Source organism: Gallinula chloropus, assembly GCF_964237585.1.
Source record: "Gallinula chloropus genome assembly, chromosome: Z".
Taxonomy (NCBI): domain Eukaryota; kingdom Metazoa; phylum Chordata; class Aves; order Gruiformes; family Rallidae; genus Gallinula; species Gallinula chloropus.
The window spans coordinates 79,965,999-79,984,366 of NC_140089.1; the positions used below are offsets into that span (position 1 = coordinate 79,965,999).

Genomic DNA, 18,368 nt, shown 5'->3' on the forward strand with positions numbered 1-18,368 from the left:
TGGATAACCCTGTTTTGTAGTCCAGCATGTTGGCTGCCCTTAGCTCAGACCAGCGCCCTGCCCTCCCTCCCCAACCCCCACTCCCTTCCCTCCCCAGCTGGTTGTGTTTTGGGTGTATCCAGAAAGAATCTGGACCTCCCTGGGGTTCCTACTGCTCTAAACAGAGCCCCCCAAAGCCCAGGATAGGGTCCCAGGATGGGGAAGAGGTTCAAAACCACATGCAATAACAGGTCCCCATTGCTAGGTGCCCATCCCCAAGGTACCTCCCCACCTCCAGGCATGCAGAAAATCTGGGGGGAGCTGGGGGGTATCCACTGCTTAGTGACCACATGGATGCTGCAGTGTGATGGTATTTAATTACCTGCATGTCTCAGATAATTACCAAATTAAATTCCAGCCCTGTGGCTGCTATCCTAAAGCCCGTGCAGAGCCCAGGGCTCTCTGCTGTAGGCGGGCACTGCCCAGACATCCTGTTGTGTCCAACTGGGACCGACCACCCTCCCACAACAAATCACCCCCAAGGGCTCTGAAAATCCCTCCCAGGGAGGTCTCAGTGACCATCAGCAGAGTTAAAAACACCAGCTGGCTGAGGCATGAGCAAGTCACCTAGAAAATTGTTTCCTTCTGGTCTCAGCCCCTTGAAACTTCCCTGCCAAGGCCAGGGGGAGATGCTCCAGATGGACCAGAACAAGCTGGGTGCTGTTTGCTGCCCCTGAGGTTGCTCCCATGGCTATGTGTCCATCTGAGCCCAAATCTAAAAGGTGTTGGGTTTTGTTTTTCACTCTCCTGGCATAGCAGTTCTCCCCGTAGCAGGGAGCTGCCTGCTGCAGGGCACATGGGTGTTTAGCATCTGCTTAAAATGTTTAATTGTTTTCATGTTAAGTGCCTGATGATGTCTTTTAGATAAAAACAGGAGGGATTTAACCTCCCCTCTCTACCTGTTTCCTTTCCTCCCCTTCCTTCCCCTTCCTTCCCCTCTCCCTTTCTTCCTGCTTCACTCCCTTCCTTCCCTTCTTCCTCCCTACAAATTTACTAATTTCTTCCTCATTACATTCCTAAAAGCCCCATTCATTCACAGGCAGCGGCAGGCAAGGAGAAACTCAACGATAAGGGCAAAAACAACAGTAAAACTGGAATGAAATGACAGCCATAAACCCAGTACCGGGAGGGACAGTAAAACTGCAGTTTGGCAGGAGCCAGCAGGCCTGCACTAATACCTTTTTTTCTGATTAAAAGACTCTGGTCACAGATTAACTTCCTTTGCTCAATATTTATGGTTTCACCTGTGCTGGGAGGCAGGGAGGAGAGGAAGAGGGGTGGGCAGGATTTGGGATTCGGGCTCTGCAGCAGCTCTGCAGCCTTTGGTAGCTGCCTAGGACATGGGTGCATCATCCAAGGTGATGAATGTGCCTCCCACAGTTACCCTCCATCGTTAGGGTTGCCCCGGAGGGTCACTGTGCACCAAGGCAGCACCCCAGAGTAGCATCCCAGAGGGAGTCTGTGCCAGTGCTGGGGATGCTCTGGGTCTCCCAAACATGCACAACAGGGGCAATGATGGAGACAGGTATCGCTGCAACCTGAGCAAGTGCATGGGTTTGCCTTGGTAGAGTCAAAGCTCCAGCTGCTCTGGGGAAACCACGTCCCTTGGCACCCTGACTCCTTGGGTTCGGTGGCATCAGGAAACAGGGTGGGAGTGAGACTAAATTCCTGCCTGTCCCTGATCAAGAGCGTCTATAGCTCCACATAAAGAAGGAGGATCCCAGCAACTATAGGCCAGTCAGCCTCACCTCTGTCCCCGGAAAGGTGATGGAACAGCTTGTTCTGGATGCCATCTCCAAGCAATTGGAAGAGAAGAAGCACGAGGAGCAGCCAGCATGGATTCACCGGGGGAGATCATGCTCGACCAATCTCATATCCTTCTATGATCTCATGACAGGCTGGGTGGATGGAGGGAGAGCAGTAGATGTCATCTACCTTGACTTCAGCAAGGCTTTTGATACTGTCTCCCATGACATCCTGATAGCAAAGCTGAGAGAGCACAGGATGGATGAGTGGACAGTGAGGTGGGTTGAGAACTGGCTGTCGGACCGAGCCCAGAGGGTGGTGATCAGTGGAGCAGAGTCTGACTGGAGACCTGTGACCAGCGGTGTTCCCCAGGGGTCGGTGTTGGGTCCAGTCCTGTTTAATATCTTCATTGGCGACCTTGATGAGGGAACAGCATCCACCCTCAGCAAGTGCCGATGGTACAAAGCTGGGAGGGGTGGCTGACAGGCAGGAACACTGCGCTGCCAACCAGAGAGACCTGGGCAGGCTGGAAAACTGAAGAGCTCTGCGGAGAAGGACCTGGGGGTCCTGGTAGATGACAGGTTGGCCATGAGCCAGCAGTGTGCCCTGGTGGCTAAGAGAGCCAATGGGATCCTGAGGGGCATCAGGAGGAGAGTGGCCAGCAGGTCAAAGGATGGGATCCTCCCCCTCTACTCTGCCCTGGTCAGGCCCCACCTGGAGTATTGTGTCCAGTTCTGGGCTCCCTGGTATAAAAACCACGGGGATCTCTTGGACAGCGTCCAGAGAAGGGCTACGAAGATGATTAAGGGCCTGGAGCATCTCCCCTATGAGGAAAGGCTGAGTGAGCTGGGGCTGTTCAGCCTGGAGAAGACTGAGGGGGGATCTAATCAAAGTTTATAAATATCTTAAGTATGGGATGCAGGGGGATCAGCCAGCCCCTTTTCAGTGGTCTGTGGGGACAGGACAAGGGGCAATGGCTGCAAGTTGGAGCACAGGAAGTTCCACACCAACCTGTGGAAGAACTTTTACACAGTGAGGGTGACAGAGCTGCCCAGGGAGGTGGTGGAGTCTCCTTCCCTGGAGATATTCAAGACCCGTCTGGACACCTATCTGTGCAGTAGGAGCTGGGGAGCTGCTTTGGCAGGGGGGTTGGACCCGATGATCTCTCGAGGTCCCTTCCAACCCCTACAGTTCTGTGATTCTGTGATTCTGTGATACCCTGCTGGGCTCATCCCCTGCTCCCTGCAGAGAGCAGGATCCACCATCCCAGTGCTGAAGCACCATGGCCCTTTCTTAATCCCTCACAGCCCTATTAACATGCCACAGAAGGAGCAAACACACATTGTTACCACATTAACTCCATGCTTGAGCTTCCTCTCAGCTCCTCTTGCTCCCCCAGCAACTGCCCTGCTCATCCTCCCACAGCAGCTCAGGGCAGGGATGACAGATGTATCAGCTCTGATGCTGAGGGATGAGGGCTCAGGACAGGGTAATCCCATTGCAGGGACACTTTTCCTGGGATGATCTCCAGCACTTTCCCTGCAGAAGCAAAATGCCACTGAGGCACAGCCCTACAGGGAACCCCAAGGTTTCCCTTTGATGGTCCCAGCTCAGGAGAGGCTGGTTGCACCACAGCCCTTCCACTCAACTATCCCACACCCAGCTAGGTATTTTTAATCTCCTTGCCATAAATCATTTTTTTTTATTAGAACTGGACTGTAACTACCAAAATATAAAAGGCTTGGGGGCTTTACACCGTGGCAGCAATGGTCCCTATGAGTTGTCACGCTGTTGTCTCCCTAGGAGCTCCATCTGCTCCAGCACAATGTGCCCCATGACACAGGACAGCCTTGCTGCTCCCTCCCAGCCTTTCAGATCCCCCTCACACAAGCTAAAAACTTGGGGCAAAAGCGTGGATCTGTCATGAGGAAAGGGGGTTGTTTGAGCACAGCTGAGGTACAGCCCTCACCCCCAGCTGCACCCTCTCTTCCTCCTCCACCTCCTGCTGGCTTCCACCCTGAAGGTTTTGGAGGTTTTTTTTAATTTTAAAAGAATTAATTCTCAGCCCATCTCTGAGCTATTTTAGCAACTGCTTAACTCCAGCAGCTGCTACCTGCCGGGTAGGGCATCCCAGCATGGGCACCAGCGCTCCTCGGCACGCGCCCGCCTTCCCCAAGCCTCCATCCTAAATCACAACACAACAAACAGGCTGTTCATTAGGCGCTGTTTAATTAAGCAATATGGATCCTGCCTCGATATTTACAATCCCACTTGCTCTGATTTATTGGAGAGTGAGCCTCGTTTTTAAGAGACGGCGACTGTAAAGTTTAATACCGCTTGACTTACTGCGAGCTCCGTTTACGGCCCCGGGCCGAAGCGCCGCAGCCCGGGCTGGGAGCTGGTGGGCTATTAAATCAGAGCTAACTGTGCGTGCAGGGAGATGACTAGCTTCGTTACAACTGGTTCAGTGGCTAATTACCCCAATCTGGATTCCCACATTTAAGCCAATTCGTCGCCACATTCCCCAGGGCCCCGGGGAAGAGCGGGGAAGTTTGGGGCTTGGCACGAAGGTATTTGTTGCAATGAGAAGGGAGAGAGCAAGGGGGGACGCAATGGGGATGGCTGCAGAGCCCAGGAAGACACTGCTTGTCCCAGGAAGAAATCAGTTTGCAAGAGGCCAGACTCTGAGCTGGGCACCCCCCATGCCTGTGGGGTGAATGCTGTGTATAGCAATGGCTCCAAGCCCAGGGGTCACCCCAAAACTCATCAACTCTACCCCGAAACGCTTGGGCACCTGGGGAGCTCAGAGGCTGGATGGTGGGATGGGGTGACTGGGGAGGAGGATGGAGATAGCCAGCATGCTGGAGGGCCACATCCAACCCAGCTCCAAGCCTCATGCTGGCCAGGCCCCTCTCTCTGCCACAGCCCCAGGGGCAGGGATGGGGGATGATGCATAGTTGGCGGGGGGGCAGGGACAGCCATCCCCAAGAATTGTCTCACTGTCGGTAGGAGAACATTTCCCTTCTCACAAGGTACTTCTCAAGCTGAAGAGTCCACCCATGGCCTTGACAAGGGCAGAGGCCTTATTAAGAAGCTATGAGAATGGCTCTTCAGCCAGAAATAAAAACTGTGCACATGCATGATGGCAGATGGTGCTGGGCATCCTCTCACATCAGCTGTGGGGCATCACTGTCCAGGACCCACCCCTGCACAGCCCTGAGGCTTCCCTGAGGGAAGGGGACACAGGGGATGAGCACCGACCTGGTTACAGCATCTCTCGGGTCAGCCCAGGGACCAAGGCTGCTGCTGCCCCACACCACGGCTGGGCAGAGGGAAGGGGAAAGGGGGCAGCAGCACCCTGAGCAGAGCTGGACCCCCAGCAGCTGCAATGAACCAGCCCCTTGCTGCATCCCTGCAGCCTTCCATGGCTGCCCCAGCACCTAGGACAGGCAGGATAAGGGCTGCAGCCTGGTGGGTGAAGGCAGCACGGAAAAGAAGCAGTTGCGTGGGCCCAGGACAGACATCCCCGGCCAGCAGCCTCCATGCAGCAAGTCTGCCAGGCCTCAGTCCTCTCCCGGGAGCTGACTAAGCCTTCAGCAGCATCAGTTCCTCCCCGCTTCCCACTCCTCCCCGAGCCTGCAGCACTCAGAGACAGGCTCAGAGCTCCCCCAAGGGAGGAAGAGGAGGATACGCAGAGGCAGGGACAGCAGCAACACAGGGCTTCCAGCTACCCCGAGGGCTGGAAGGGGTGTAGCCCCTCAGACCTGCCAGGGGTCCCCATCAGAGACCCCAACCCCCTCACCCAGTGTGGAGAGGCACCAAAGCACAGGCAGAGGCACTTTACTTCCACATTTTATTGGACAGCAGAGCTGTGCCCCTACACAGGGCCAGCAGCACTCCCAGTCCCACCAGTACGACTGGACTGGGAAGAGGGACAACCCTTTAGTGCTGGTACAAGTACACTGTAGAGCCGGGAAGATGCAGCCTGGGATGGAGAAGGATACCAGGGGAACCACAACGCCTGCACAGGGATGCCACAGGATTAGGGATGAGGTGCCCGAACAGGCAAAACCAGGCCCCAAGCCAGGTGCAGCCATGACATGGCTACGAGACCAAAGAGCTCACAAGGGACATGATATCCCAGGCCTCAGCTATCACCAACCCCAGCTGACTCACCCCACAGAGCTAAGGGCTGGGTCCACTGCTCCCTGTCAGGATGTCTCCTGGGCTCTGCGCTTGTAGTGCACCTCAGGGAGGCTCCTCAGGCGCTCAGCTGCCTGCGGGGCACAGCATGAGCGGCAGTCAGCAGCGGGGCCCAGGAAGGGATCTGGCACAGGGAGCTCTGGCTCCCCACTATCCCCTCCCTGAGACACGCTCACCTGTTCTGGGGTGAGGTCCCGCTGTGCCTGTGCCAGCATCTCGTAGCCCACCATGAACTTGCGGACGGTGGCGGAGCGGAGCAGCGGCGGGTAGTAGTGAGCATGGAGTTGCCAGTGCCCGCAGTCCTCCTCCAGGTAGGGGCCCGTGGGGGCTCCTGCCAGGGGTGCAGTCACCACATGAGCTCCAGGGAGGGAGCAGGGATAGGGGTGAGAAGGTGGAGAAGACTCCCCAGCCACATCACTCACCGTGCCAGCCCATGGAGTAGGGGAAGGAGACCTCGAAGAGGTTATCGTACTTGATGAGCAGCCTCTGCATGATGGAGGCCAGGCCTGCAGGAGAGCGCCAGGGAGTCACACACCCTGAGCTGGCCAGCCACCTCCAAGGGCAGGAAGCACGCTAGGCTTGGTGCGGTCACCCTTCGCACCCCTCCCTGGGTGACATCAGTGACAGGCCAGAAGGGTGTACTTCCCAGTTCCCCACACACAGACAGCCTGAGCAACCATAGCAGGGGGAGCCCCCACACCCCTCATCAGCTGGCACCATGCCAAATTTTTGGGGCACCATATGCTCCATCACCCCAAAAAAGACACTAGTCCCCCCACCACCGGCACTGTCTGCACCTGGACACACAGCTAATGTGTGTCCACTGCCATAATGGGGGTGCCAGCCCCCTTCCTCCAAACCAAGCCCAGCAGCCCTGAACCCCGAGGGGATGCAGACCCTGCAGCACAAGGCTGACACAGAGCTGCCTCCTAACAAAGGCTGACCCCAAAGGATGTGGGACAGGGGCTAAGGAGGCGCAGACACTCACTGTCCCTCTCGCCCTCACGGAGATCCTGGAGGCGACTGACATGGCGCCGGGGCAGCAGCAGGGTCTGGTAGGGCCAGGTGGCCCAGTACGGCACCACAACCAGCCAGTCTGCGTTCTCCACCACCAGCCTCTCCTGCGGGGCACAGCACACAATGTGGCGATGCCGGCAGCCCCAACATGCTGGGGATGAGCGCTCCCAGGGTTCAGCTCTTGGGGGCTGGGGGGCAGGAAGGGGCCTGCCCCTGCATGTGCCCGGCTCCCAGGGAGGGCATATGGACACCAGCTGTGTGCTCACCTTCCGGAGAGCCTCCTGCTCCGCGTACTCCAGCAGCATGGGCACGCCACGCTGGGTCAGGTGCTGCCGCTGGGTCCGGTCCTCCAGGCGTGCCTCATTTGGGAGGAAGCTGCTGGCCCATACCTGCGGGGAGGCAGGGGCACAGGGATGGGTTACCTGTACCCCACACTTGCAGGGGTGCCCGGCCCATCTGCGGGTCCGTGCTGCCATCAGGTGGAGAGCCCAACATGCGGCAGCAACAAGGGACAGTCCCTCGGCGGGGAGGGGACAGGACAGGCATGGGAACAGCTTTCTCGATGTTGGGGGGGAGCTGCTGTTCACATCTCCCCACTGGGGTGGTTGTGGAGTCACCCACAGGGACCGGCGGTTACGCCAGGGCCATGGGTGGGATGGCCTCACCTGGCAGTGGGGGTGTGGGTTGGAACAGCCCATCATCGCTCCCTTGTTCTCAAAGATCTATGGAGGAAGAGCTGCAGTCAACAGGTCCCAGCCCTAGGTCCACGCTGTGGGCTGCCATGGTGTCCCTGGCACACCGAGATAGCATCCCACAGGACAGCACAGCTCACAGCCACCTGGAAAGGCTCAGGGCAGGCATGACATAGGGACAAGGGAACAACACGCAACTCGGGTCCCAACCTGAGGTGCTGCCAGAGCACCCAGCCCTGGCCCCCACCTCCACCCAAGACCCCCAGAGCAGGGAGAGAAGGGCAGCCCCAACCCACTCCAGACCTGCACCCAGGGATAGGAGGCACCCAGCTCAGTCGCCAGCTCTGCCCACGTGTTGATGACAGCCCGGATCTCTGCCAGGGACATGAGGGGCAGCGTCAGATCGGACCAAGGGTGGAAGCACATCACCTTGCTGCAGAGGAAACACATGTGGGTGGGATGGTGGGGCATCTCCAGTGTCCCCCAAGGCTCTGCTGCACGCAGTGGTACAAGGATGAGACCCTGAGAATGCCCAGTAAGGAGCAGGAGTGCACAGAACAAGCACCAAAAGGAGGGGAGCTGGGTCAGTCCAGCTCCATCGCACGGGTCCTGGCCAACGTCGCGGCCTGGGCCCCCCAGAGCCATGGAGGTACTCACCACACACCCCGGGCTGCTGCAGCTTGAAACAAGGGGTGATCACTGTCACCTGCCGAAGGACAGAGAGCGGGGAGGGAAAGAATGCTGGGGCAGCACCCATGACTCCAGGCTACTCTGCAGTCCCCCCAAGACCAGAGCCTTGGGGTCCCCAGCAGCCTGCTCTCCCCCCTCAGAAGTTACCAGGCTCAGGAGCATCAGGCTGCAATGCAGGGAAGTCATTTGGGAAAATGAAGGTGCCCTCGTACTGGGGGTTCACCTGCCAGGGCGAGAGACGGGATTACGGGGGGGAACAGGATGGGTGGGGGGGAGCCCAGACACCTGGGTCCTTGGTGGTACCTCGCCGTTGGCCCGGGTGGCCCCGGGGCAGAGGGGATTGTTGGGGTCCCAGCGGGGCACATCCTCGGGGGGTGGCTTCTCCACCTGCCCCTGCCAGGGGCGCTTCACCCGGTGGGCCGACACCAGCACCCAGTCATCCCGCAGCGGGTTATAGCGAGCGTGCTGGTGCTCTGTGGGGAGAGAGGGGCAGGGGGTCAAGGAGGGAACGATGTGGGGCGCAGACCCCCACCACCCCGCGATGGCCCGGCACCCCGCCTCCACGCCCCCTCCACAGCTGCCCCTCCGAGAGGGTCTGCACCCCACTTTAACACCCCTCCCAACCTCGCCCCTTCCCTCCTCGATCCCAGCCCGGGAACGGCCTCGCCCGCTGCCGCCAGACCCCCGCGCCGGGAGGGTCCCCGCAGCCCCCGCTTCCCGGGACCGAGCTGGGCCCTCCCGGGGAGTGCGGAGGAAGGCACCGTACCGCTGGCGCGGAACCGGCCACCCCCCTCCTCTTCCTCCCCCGCCGGCGATGTCTCCATGCCGCCGCGCTCCCGGAAGCCCCGGCGGCGGCGGCAGCACCGCCCCAGCCCCTTCCCCCTTCCCCCTTCCCGCTGCCGCCCGCCTCCGCCGCCGCTCCGCCCCCCGGCGCCGGCGCAGGGCCGCCCGCGGCCGGGCATGGCGTGGCCGCGGCGGGGGCGGTCCGACTCTCCGTGCCGGGGGTGGCGGGGCGGAGCGGCGGCGGGCGGCATGGGGGTGGCGGGCCGGCGGGCGCTGCGGGCCGGGCTGGCGCTGGGCGCGCTGGCGCTGGCGCTGCAGGGACTGCGGGGCTGGCTGGCTTCCAAGCGCTACGAGTTCAGCCCCGCCGAGATCGCCCAGCTCTCCCGGCACCACGCGGGTACGCGCCGGCCGTGGGGCCGCGGCCCACCGGCCGTGGGGGTGGCGGGGAGCGGGGCCGGGGAGGGTGGGAGCGCGGAGCGGGGCCGGGGCCGGTGTGGGGCGCAGCGGCGGGGGCTGGGGAAGGGACCCATAGCGGCGACGCGGGAACGAGGAGGTTCCGCTTACGGGGAAGGCCGAGATCGCGGTGGGGAATGGGACTGGGGTCAGAGAGCGAGGGGGGGGGGAGGGGTCTGGCGCTGGGGCGGCGGGATCGGCATCGGGAAGGGGATCGGTACCGGGGGCCATGTGGCGTGGAAGTGGGACTGGATGGGGGGAGGCTGGAGGAGAAACATCACCCGGCCCGGCTGGGGCTGAACCCGGGGTTAAGGCGGGTGCTGGAGCTGGGCCGGGTCGGGGGATCAAGCCCATGGTGGGTCAGAGCCAACCCCCTCAATTAGGGCCGGAGGGGAGGGCTGGCCAGTCACGGCAGAGGAGCTGCATGCCACCAAGTCAGGGGCACTGTCACCGTTCCTTGGGTCCCCCATACAGCCTAGGGTGGTCTGTAGGACGGGAGCACTCGGTGCTGCACATCCTCCATGTGGGGAGGCAGTGGGGCTGAGTCAGCTGCTGCGGAGGCTGAAGGCTGAGAGAGTAGGCATCTTCCCTAGGCAGACCCCTCTAAGCGTGTGCTGGGACCCTGTGGCTGCAGAGGATTTGGGGAGGGGGGGCGGGCAGCAGAGCTTGCTCCATGCCAGGGACTCACAAGGACCCCGGGTGCTGCAGGGCTGGACCATGAGCTGGCTTTCTCCAAGATCATCATGGAGCTACGGAAGAAGCACCCAGGCCACATCCTGCCGGACGAGGACTTGCAGTGGGTGTTTGTGAACGCAGGTGGGTGGATGGGCTCCATGTGCCTCCTCCATGCCTCACTCACCGAGTACGTGTTGCTCTTTGGGACAGCGGTCGACACGGTGGGCCACTCAGGTAAGCAGGGGCACGCAGCTGAGGGGTGGTGGGTTATAAGAGCTCTTCACACTCGTTAAGTGTCCGGCTGCCTCAGCCATGGTTGCACAGGGCAGGGACCCCACTGCCCCGCTTCACCTGTGGGGTTCACAATGCTGAATAACACAGACTACGTGGGCACCAGTCCCCGTGGTGTCTCTGTAGTGTCCTGCAGCCCCCTCTGTGTGCCATGCCATTTGTCCAGGACACCCTGCAGCCAGCTGGCAGGCGATGGCAGGCATTGTGTCCCCCGGTGCTTCAGCAGGGAGCTATTGCCAAACACACTGGAAAAGATGTAGGTTGAGGACACTGGGCTGTTGGTGTATGGCCAGTCACACTGCCAGCCTTGGTATCAGACCTGGCTGTGCTTCTCAGTAACTTGAGGCCCCATCCTTACCCCTGGAGGGCTGCTCCGTGTTTCAGACCTGGGCTTCCAAGCTGTGCCCAGCGGGGATGTGTTGAGCCAGTGCTGCCTGTCATCCCACAGGTCGGTACTGGGCAGATATCTCTGACACTGTCATCTCTGGGACCTTCCGGCAGTGGAAAGAGGGGACCACTAAGAGTGAGATCTACTATCCAGGTAGGTGCAGCAGCCACGGTGGCCTGTGGGCTGTGTCCATGTCCTGGGGCACAGCCACTCTGCTGTCAAAGAGCCTCTTCCTTCCAGCTGGCAGAGGCCAAGAGCTCGCAATGCGTGGTGGTTTGTGTCCCCAGGGGCACATCCCAGCCTCTCTTGTGTAAGAGAAAAGCAAGCAAGACTGGGGAGGGGTTGGGGTGCTCAGCCCTGCAAGTCGTGATCCTGCATGTCTCTTCTTTGGGTGTGATGTGGGGCAGGCACTGGGAGCCATGCTGGTTGTGTGTGTTGGCAGGGGACACCATCGTGCACCAGGCTGGGGAGGCCACGTCAGTGCAGTGGAGTGCAGGCACCTGGATGGTGGAGTATGGCCGGGGCTTCATCCCTTCCACACTCGCCTTCGCCCTGGCTGACACCCTCTTCAGCACTCAGGACTTCGTCACCCTCTTCTACACCCTGCGTGTCTACGCCAAGGGCCTGCTCCTGGAAGCAAATGCCGCCTTCAGCACCTGGGGCTGCTGAGTCCAGCTTGCCAGGGCACTCTGCCAGGCACAGCTGGCTCCTCTCCTTCCAGCCTTCCTCCCTCCTGCCTCTTCCTCCTCCTCCCCTTCCTCCTCCCTGAGCCCAGGCTCTAGCAGAGGCAGCAGGAGACCCCCTGTGCCTCCCCCAAATTGCTCTGTCCTTCCCCATGGGCCAGCTGGGTGCCAGGACAGAGGGGCCATGGTGGTCATGGCAATACAGACCGCCAGTTCCCTTTACTACCTGTGTTTCTCCACTTTCGATTGGAGCCATGACCTGCTTTTCTGTCCCTCTGGGCTGGAGTGGCCTTGCAGGGTACAAACACCCCTGTGTGCCCTTGGCATGCAGCAGAAGAGGGGCTGGAGCTGGCTGTCCCCAGGCTCCACAAAATTTCTGTGCTTCCTGAGACACCAGGAGGAGGATGCCGCCCTCGGGGCAAAGTCCGTATTGGTGAGCCAGGCCAGGGCACCCTCTCTGTAAAGGTTAGCCAAGAGGTTCCCCATCTCCCTGGCAGGCTGCCGGCGCTGCAGACAGCACAGGGAGCTCTGTCCAGATGGCAGTACCTCCTGTGGCTCCATCCCCACTGATGTGGGCTGGCAGCACACGGTGTCTCCCTGGCACGGGGCAGGATCTGTGCCTGGGACCCCTTGGAAAAGCAGGGATGCCCAGCCTGTGTGCTGCTGGTCCTTCCTGGTCCTCTGTGTGTCACCTGCCCCAGGATGGGCAGGAGGACAGCCAGGGATGGAAAACAGTCCCTTTCCCTGTGGTCCCACCCCAAGGGGATGAGTCACCATTCGTCGCCTTAACCAAGAGCCCATTTTGTGTGGCCTCTGGGCTATGCACATACCTAGTGTCTGCAGGTGCCCAAACCTCTGTACTAGCTCAGGACAGGATCTCGCCCCTCAAAGCATTTCCCCATTCCCCTGTTTGCGAGACCCCCTGGGAACAGCCCCCCCCCTCATTTCCCAGTGCAGGGTCCCAGCCACCAAGGGAGCGCCGCGGTCCCCTGGCCGAGCCCAGTTGCAGACCCCTGCAGCCCTGTGGCCAGACCTGGGGCTGGGGGAGGGGGGTTTGTTGCTTGATGGAGGGCTTTCACCTCTGTACTGCTGCCAAACCCAACACCCGTGTCCCTGGCCACCAGGCCTGTAGCATGTCGCTCCTCCTGCTCTCTGGACTGTCCCTGTCCTGCTGACAGGCAGCCCCGCACGTGGGCTGCTGCTTAATTTGCCAACTGAAAAGAGAATAATAAAATTGTTCATCCCACCTCCCCACACTTGGAACCCCAGGAAAGTCTCTGGAGTGTGCTGCCTGCCTGCCATGGGGAACAAACGGTGACGGGTCCCTCCAGCTTGGGGCTCAGCGGGGGTCCTGCTGTCAGCTGAGGGCAGCTGGGTGTCCCTGGGGCAGCCGGCATCACCCCAGCTGGGGCCCTGGGAGCTGGCAGGGGTGCAGTGCTGGGCACGGCCAGGCGCATCCCCGGGACCAGCAGGAGATGGTGCTATTACTCTTCTGACCGCTGCCGTCGCTGTGGACTGAAATCCTGGGCTGGTGCCAGGTCCCTGCCTCCATGGGGCACCCCGAGTCTGACAGGGCTCCATCCCTTTGGGGAACAGTGCCCACGCTGGGTGTGCAGCCCTGGGCCTAGACAGACCCAGATGCCGTGGATCGGTCACCCTGAGAAGTTTACACTGCACAACCCCTCCGATGTGAGTATCCCAGGGGATGCAGGCTGCGTGTCTGCGTTCACAGACAGGCTGCATGTACATACGTGTGTGTGTGTGTGTGTAGGTGCAAGCAGGACAGGGGGTGTGTGTGCCTTGGCAGGGCAGGATGCCGTGTAGGTAGAACAGTTGGGTCTAGGCACAGCGGGTGGTGGTTGTGCACGTGTGTGTCAGTAGAACAACCATGTGTCTGTCCATACAGTCAGAGTGATCGCACACGTATAACTGCCTGGGCACATACTGCTGGAGTATTCATGTACACACGTGTGTAGGCAGGGGGATTGCATGTGTGTGTGCCCGTGCAGGCGAGATGAGTGCGTGCACAGGTTTCAGGGGAGGCAGGGGGAATCAGCCAGCCCCTTTTCAGTGCTCTGTGGGGACAGGACAAGGGGCAATGGCTGCAAGTTGGAGCACAGGAAGTTCCACACCAACATGTGGAAGAACTTTTACACAGTGAGGGTGACAGAGCCCTGGGACAGGCTGCCCAGGGAGGTGGTGGAGTCTCCTTCTCTGGAGAGATTCAAGACCCGTCTGGACGCCTATCTGAGTGATATGTCCTAGGGAGCTGCTTTGGCAGGGGGGTTGGACCCGATGATCTCTCGAGGTCCCTTCCATCCCCTACAATTCTATGATTCTATGATATATATGTGTGTGTGCACACGTGGGCAAGGCGTGTTGCACGCCTGTGTGTTCGTTCCCAGGGGCTGCAGGGCTGCCCTGTCCCAGGGCCGTGCCCGTTCCCTGGGGTTTAGCAGGGCCCTGTTGAGGAGCACCAGCCATCCCACGCCGGCCCGTGCGGGAAGGCGCTAACTCAGCAGCTCGTATCAATACTGCTCCACTTACAGCGAAGGCCGCGTAATGAAAATCCGATGGGCACGCTGGTGGGAGTAAATAAGTATGCCATTAAAATGAGAAAATCAAAGCCCTGGACAGGTCCTTTCTCTTGCCCATTGATTTCTTTTATTACGGAAATATTGCTGCTAAATAACATTAGTGTGAACAATCTCAGCAGTGTTTTCCGTAGTGCCCGTGTCAATAACCCCATCACGGGCGGGGGATCCCCCCCAGCCTGGCCGCAGGGCCGGCAGCCCCGTCCAGGCAAAGGACTGCTGCAGGAGTACCTTCCTCACCACCCCCAGCCACGCTGGGATGTGCCTGGCAGAGAAACCAGGCAGCACAAGGTGTCTTGGGCAAGTGCCACCGGGATGGAGCTGGGCTGGGACCCAGGAGCCCTGGCTTCTTCAATGCGTCAGGAGGGGTTGTCCCCATCCTAGCACCGAGCAGGGACAGTGCCAGGCATTCAAGGGTCCCAAAAAGCAGCCCTTCCCTTCAGGGTGGGTGTTTGCAACCTGTTACAGAGCAGGTAAATGTCCCCACTCACCATCGGATGAGAGGTGGATCCTGCACACAGCATGTCCTGTCTCTGCCCCTTCCTCCCTGCTCCTCCATACCCACACCTAGCCAGATCAACCAGGTTCCCCACAGCTTGACATGATTTGATTCATGTGGAGAAACAGGCACAGTGTGGGAACTTGTCCACAGCTCCAGCACAGCCCCTGCACCCAGGCTCACACTTCAGCTGCCCCTCTACCCATCAGCTGCCCACATGCAGGCACCCAGCATCCTTTGAGAAATCCACAGGTGGCAAGGGCATCCTTGTAGGGCAAGAAGACGTGACCAGAACACAAGAGAGACATGCCATTTGGTATCCACAAGACAGGTGGGACCCCAGGGCACCTCAAAGGACACTAAACCTCTGTGGGGTGGCCAGAAATGGGCAAGGAGACTCAGCCACAGGCACATGCACTGTGAGTCCAGCTCTGTCCCAGCCCCAGCTGAAGTGACCACGAGCGGCAGCTCCCCGGAGCAGTTGCCAGGACAAATGCACATCGCTGCCCACCAAACACCTTCCCCCTGCAGCTCGCTCTATCTTGCTGTCCCTCTGCATGCAGTGGGTATTGATCAGCCCACAGGATCTATCTCCCGATTCCTCCTGCCGTATCTCTCTGCTCCAAGTATCTCTCAATCTGCTCTGCTGTCTGCCGTGCCCGTCTATACCTCCAGTATCTATCTGTGCCGCCTCCACCGCAGCTGTCGATAGCCCTGTGTCTGGGGGATTTCTTTTCCACCCCAGCGAGGAGCATCACCAGAGCCCAGCGGTGCAGAGATGCTGAGCGGGAGGGCAGAGGGGACACAGTCCTGCCTGCTGCCCCAGGGAAAGCCTGAGAACAGACACACTTCGTGACACATGTGCAGGACCTGGAGCTGCTGTTGTCACCATGGACGCTCTAAGAAGGAACCGAGTCATGCTGGTTCAGCTGGGCCAGGTCCCTTGGTGGCTATGAGCAGGGTGGTGGGACACTGCAACCTATGCAAGCCTCAGTGCTGCCACTAGCCAGGCTGGCCACATCCCCCCACTACTGAGTGCTACCCAAGCGCCCCAAACCCTGTACCTTGGAGGAAGGGACCTTTCCAAACACCTGGACACCTGCTGGGCCATTGAGAAGTCCCCATCCAGCCATGGCTCCTTCTTCACCCTGATGTGGAGGGGATGTGGCACAGGCCAACCCAGAGTGTGCCAGCACCCTGGGGTGCAACTGGGAGGGGAGACTGGAGCCCTGTGTGATAGGGCCTGGTGTGATAGGGCCCTGTGTGATAGGGACCCACAGAACAAGTCCTGAGGGATGGCTGGCCCTGTGGGTCCCTCTGAAATGGCACCAGGTAGTATCTTCCCAGGGGCAACTCGGCAGGATCTTCGGCCAGCCACTGACAGACTGGTGCTCAGATGGGTTTGCAAACGCCAGGAGGTCCCTGCCCCTGCTGCAGTGGGATGGGACGGGCCAGGGCGAGCTGCAGCTGTCCAGGCCCGAAATGGGATGGCCAACAGCTGCTTTATCTCCTGCACAAAGATAAACAGCGCCTGGGGGCCCTGTGGGGTCGGGAGCTGCCCTGGTCTCACAGCGAAGGGGCTCATTTTTCCAGGAGAGCCTCTCTGGTGAGGATGCTGTGCAGTGCTGGGTGACACTGGCTAGCCCAGAGCTCAAGAAGCCCTGAGGGTGACCAGTTCCATGACGGGATGAGGGCCCATGTCTCTGGAGGTGCCTGTGGGGAAGCCGGAGAGCCCAGAAGCAGCAGCTTTTCCCTGCAAAGGGACGCGGCGAGGTGCGTAGGGGCTTATCCCCGGCTGCAGAGCCTGAGAGCAAAGCCCTCTCCTGCCGCAGCTGTGGCAGTGGCAGTTTCAGAGAGATGCTCTGAGGAAAGGGCAGGGCTCAGCTCATGCCAGGCTGTGAAAGGTGGCTGGCTGTCCCTGGCCCCTGAGAGATGCAGGTGACCCTGACAGCCAGCAGCCTTTGGCAAACAGAGCTCCTGCCACCAGTGCCACAGACACCCAGGGCAGCGGCATGAAGGCTCTGTGACAAGCTGCCCGGGCTGTGTAATGCAGCCAAAGCCATGGTCTTTTGTGTCCTGGTGTTGCAGGATAATGCTGCTGCTGGTCCCCTGGGGATCTGTGCAAGCCCAGCAGCTGCCTTGTCAGAAAAAAAAAACAACAAAAAAACCAGGGAAGAGCAGGAACCCCCTTGGCCTCCTGCCAAAACTGCCTCCACCAAAAGGAGAGGTCAGGGAAAATCTGTCAGGCGGGCAAGTGGAGGAGCAGCACAGGGACAGCCTGGCAGTGCTGCTAGCAGGGGATGTCCTGTGCTTCCCTGGGGGCCCCGGCATACCTGGGGCAGTGAGGAGGTGTGGGTGCAGCAGAGCAGCCACGTGCTTACACACTTGTGTGATGTTCAGTGTGCTAAATGGTGCCTCAGTTTACCCACTGCAACCAGGGACACGGGGGAAGACAGCAATACTGAGTCCCTCCAGATACAGAGGCGATACAGGGTCTTATCCTGCCTGTGCCAGGCAGGGGCCAAGGTTCCTTGAGCCTGTTCGGAGCCTGGATAGGCCTCATCTGACCAGGGTCTGGGCACACATAGCACAACTCAGGAGGAGCCCTCGAAGGCCCAAACCTGCGAGCAGGTCTCAGGGCCCACCTTGGGGTGTGTTGCAGTCCTTGCAGATGCAGGTTAGGGCTCAGTGCTTGAAACTCACCCCAAACACCCCTTCGTGCCTGCACATGGACCGACAATGAGGGCACACACCCCGAGTCCCTCAGACACAGGGGCCTGCCTGTGCACCCAGCCCACACGCCCACCTTTCCCCATACAGATCACACAGGGCTCCAGGTGAGCACACAGCACACACACACACCCCCAGCTCCTGGTGTGCACATACAAGCACTTACTGTTGTCCTGAAGGGCACATGCACACGTGCACACACCCCCTGCACGTGCTCAGCCCCTCTGACAGCCCACACCACTGCACATACGCCTGTGCATGCAAACACGTCTGCGTGCTTGCCTGGGGGCACGTGCGCACCGTGGACACAGCGGGTGTGTGTCCTCCCCTGCATCTGCAAGGACTGTGGTGTCACTGTCACACCCCAAGCCAGGGCCTGAGACCTACTCACAGGTTGGGGCCACCGAGGGCTCCTCCTGAGGTGTGCTATGTGTGCCCAGACCCTGGTCAGATGAGGTCTTGATGCTCCAAACAGGCTCCCAGAGCCCTGGCCCTGGCCTGGCAGAGTCAGGATGAGACCCTGCATCTCCTCTGTCCCTGGAGGGGCTCAGTATTGTTGCCTTCCCCCATGTCCCTGGTTGCAGTGGGTAACCTGAGGCATCAGGATGCCATTAAGCACATTGAACATCATATGCACACACACGCAGGGCACACTCCCAGGGGGTGTGCACAGGCTCCCCTGCAGACACACACAGAGATACACGCATGCTTGGGCACTGCACGCACACGTGTGGTGCACGCTCAGCTCACCCAGTGTGCGTGCACACACACACAAGCACAGGCTGACTGCACACCCACGTAGCACACTACCTTCTCCCAGCACACAGAGAGCTATCCATACACACACAGATGTGTAAATCACACTGTGGCAGGGGGGCTGGAACT

The 18,368-nt window shown here is 59.9% G+C and overlaps 2 protein-coding genes across 2 annotated transcripts; one reads left to right on the forward strand and one right to left on the reverse strand.

The window, feature by feature from the left end:
• Positions 1–5,621: 5,621 nt before the first annotated feature.
• On the reverse strand, positions 5,622–9,219 carry GALT (galactose-1-phosphate uridylyltransferase). Its single transcript, XM_084278320.1, has 12 exons — positions 9,154–9,219; positions 8,691–8,860; positions 8,535–8,610; positions 8,355–8,403; positions 8,001–8,130; positions 7,671–7,727; positions 7,272–7,394; positions 6,977–7,109; positions 6,411–6,494; positions 6,165–6,319; positions 5,962–6,062; positions 5,622–5,806 (listed from the first exon to the last, which is right to left on the reverse strand). The coding sequence occupies exons 1-11, from the start codon at positions 9,209–9,211 to the stop codon at positions 5,997–5,999; spliced, it is 1,101 nt and encodes a 366-aa protein (XP_084134446.1). The 5' UTR covers positions 9,212–9,219; the 3' UTR covers positions 5,622–5,806; positions 5,962–5,996.
• Positions 9,220–9,404: 185 nt separating this feature from the next.
• Positions 9,405–12,914, forward strand: SIGMAR1 (sigma non-opioid intracellular receptor 1). Its single transcript, XM_084278913.1, has 4 exons — positions 9,405–9,567; positions 10,332–10,532; positions 11,038–11,130; positions 11,420–12,914. The coding sequence occupies exons 1-4, from the start codon at positions 9,420–9,422 to the stop codon at positions 11,644–11,646; spliced, it is 669 nt and encodes a 222-aa protein (XP_084135039.1). The 5' UTR covers positions 9,405–9,419; the 3' UTR covers positions 11,647–12,914.
• The last annotated feature ends 5,454 nt before the right edge of the window (positions 12,915–18,368 follow it).

Coding starts and splice junctions, on each gene's coding strand:
- GALT (XM_084278320.1), bottom strand. CDS start 9,211: ATGGAGACATCGCCGGCGGGGGAGGAAGAGGAGGGGGGTGGCCGGTTC. Junction 7,110..7,271: donor AGCAGGAGGCTCTCCGGAAG/GTGAGCACACAG, acceptor TGTGCCCCGCAG/GAGAGGCTGGTGGTGGAGAA. Junction 6,063..6,164: donor GGGACCTCACCCCAGAACAG/GTGAGCGTGTCT, acceptor TGTGCCCCGCAG/GCAGCTGAGCGCCTGAGGAG.
- SIGMAR1 (XM_084278913.1), top strand. CDS start 9,420: ATGGGGGTGGCGGGCCGGCGGGCGCTGCGGGCCGGGCTGGCGCTGGGC. Junction 9,568..10,331: donor GCTCTCCCGGCACCACGCGG/GTACGCGCCGGC, acceptor CGGGTGCTGCAG/GGCTGGACCATGAGCTGGCT. Junction 11,131..11,419: donor GAGTGAGATCTACTATCCAG/GTAGGTGCAGCA, acceptor GTGTGTTGGCAG/GGGACACCATCGTGCACCAG.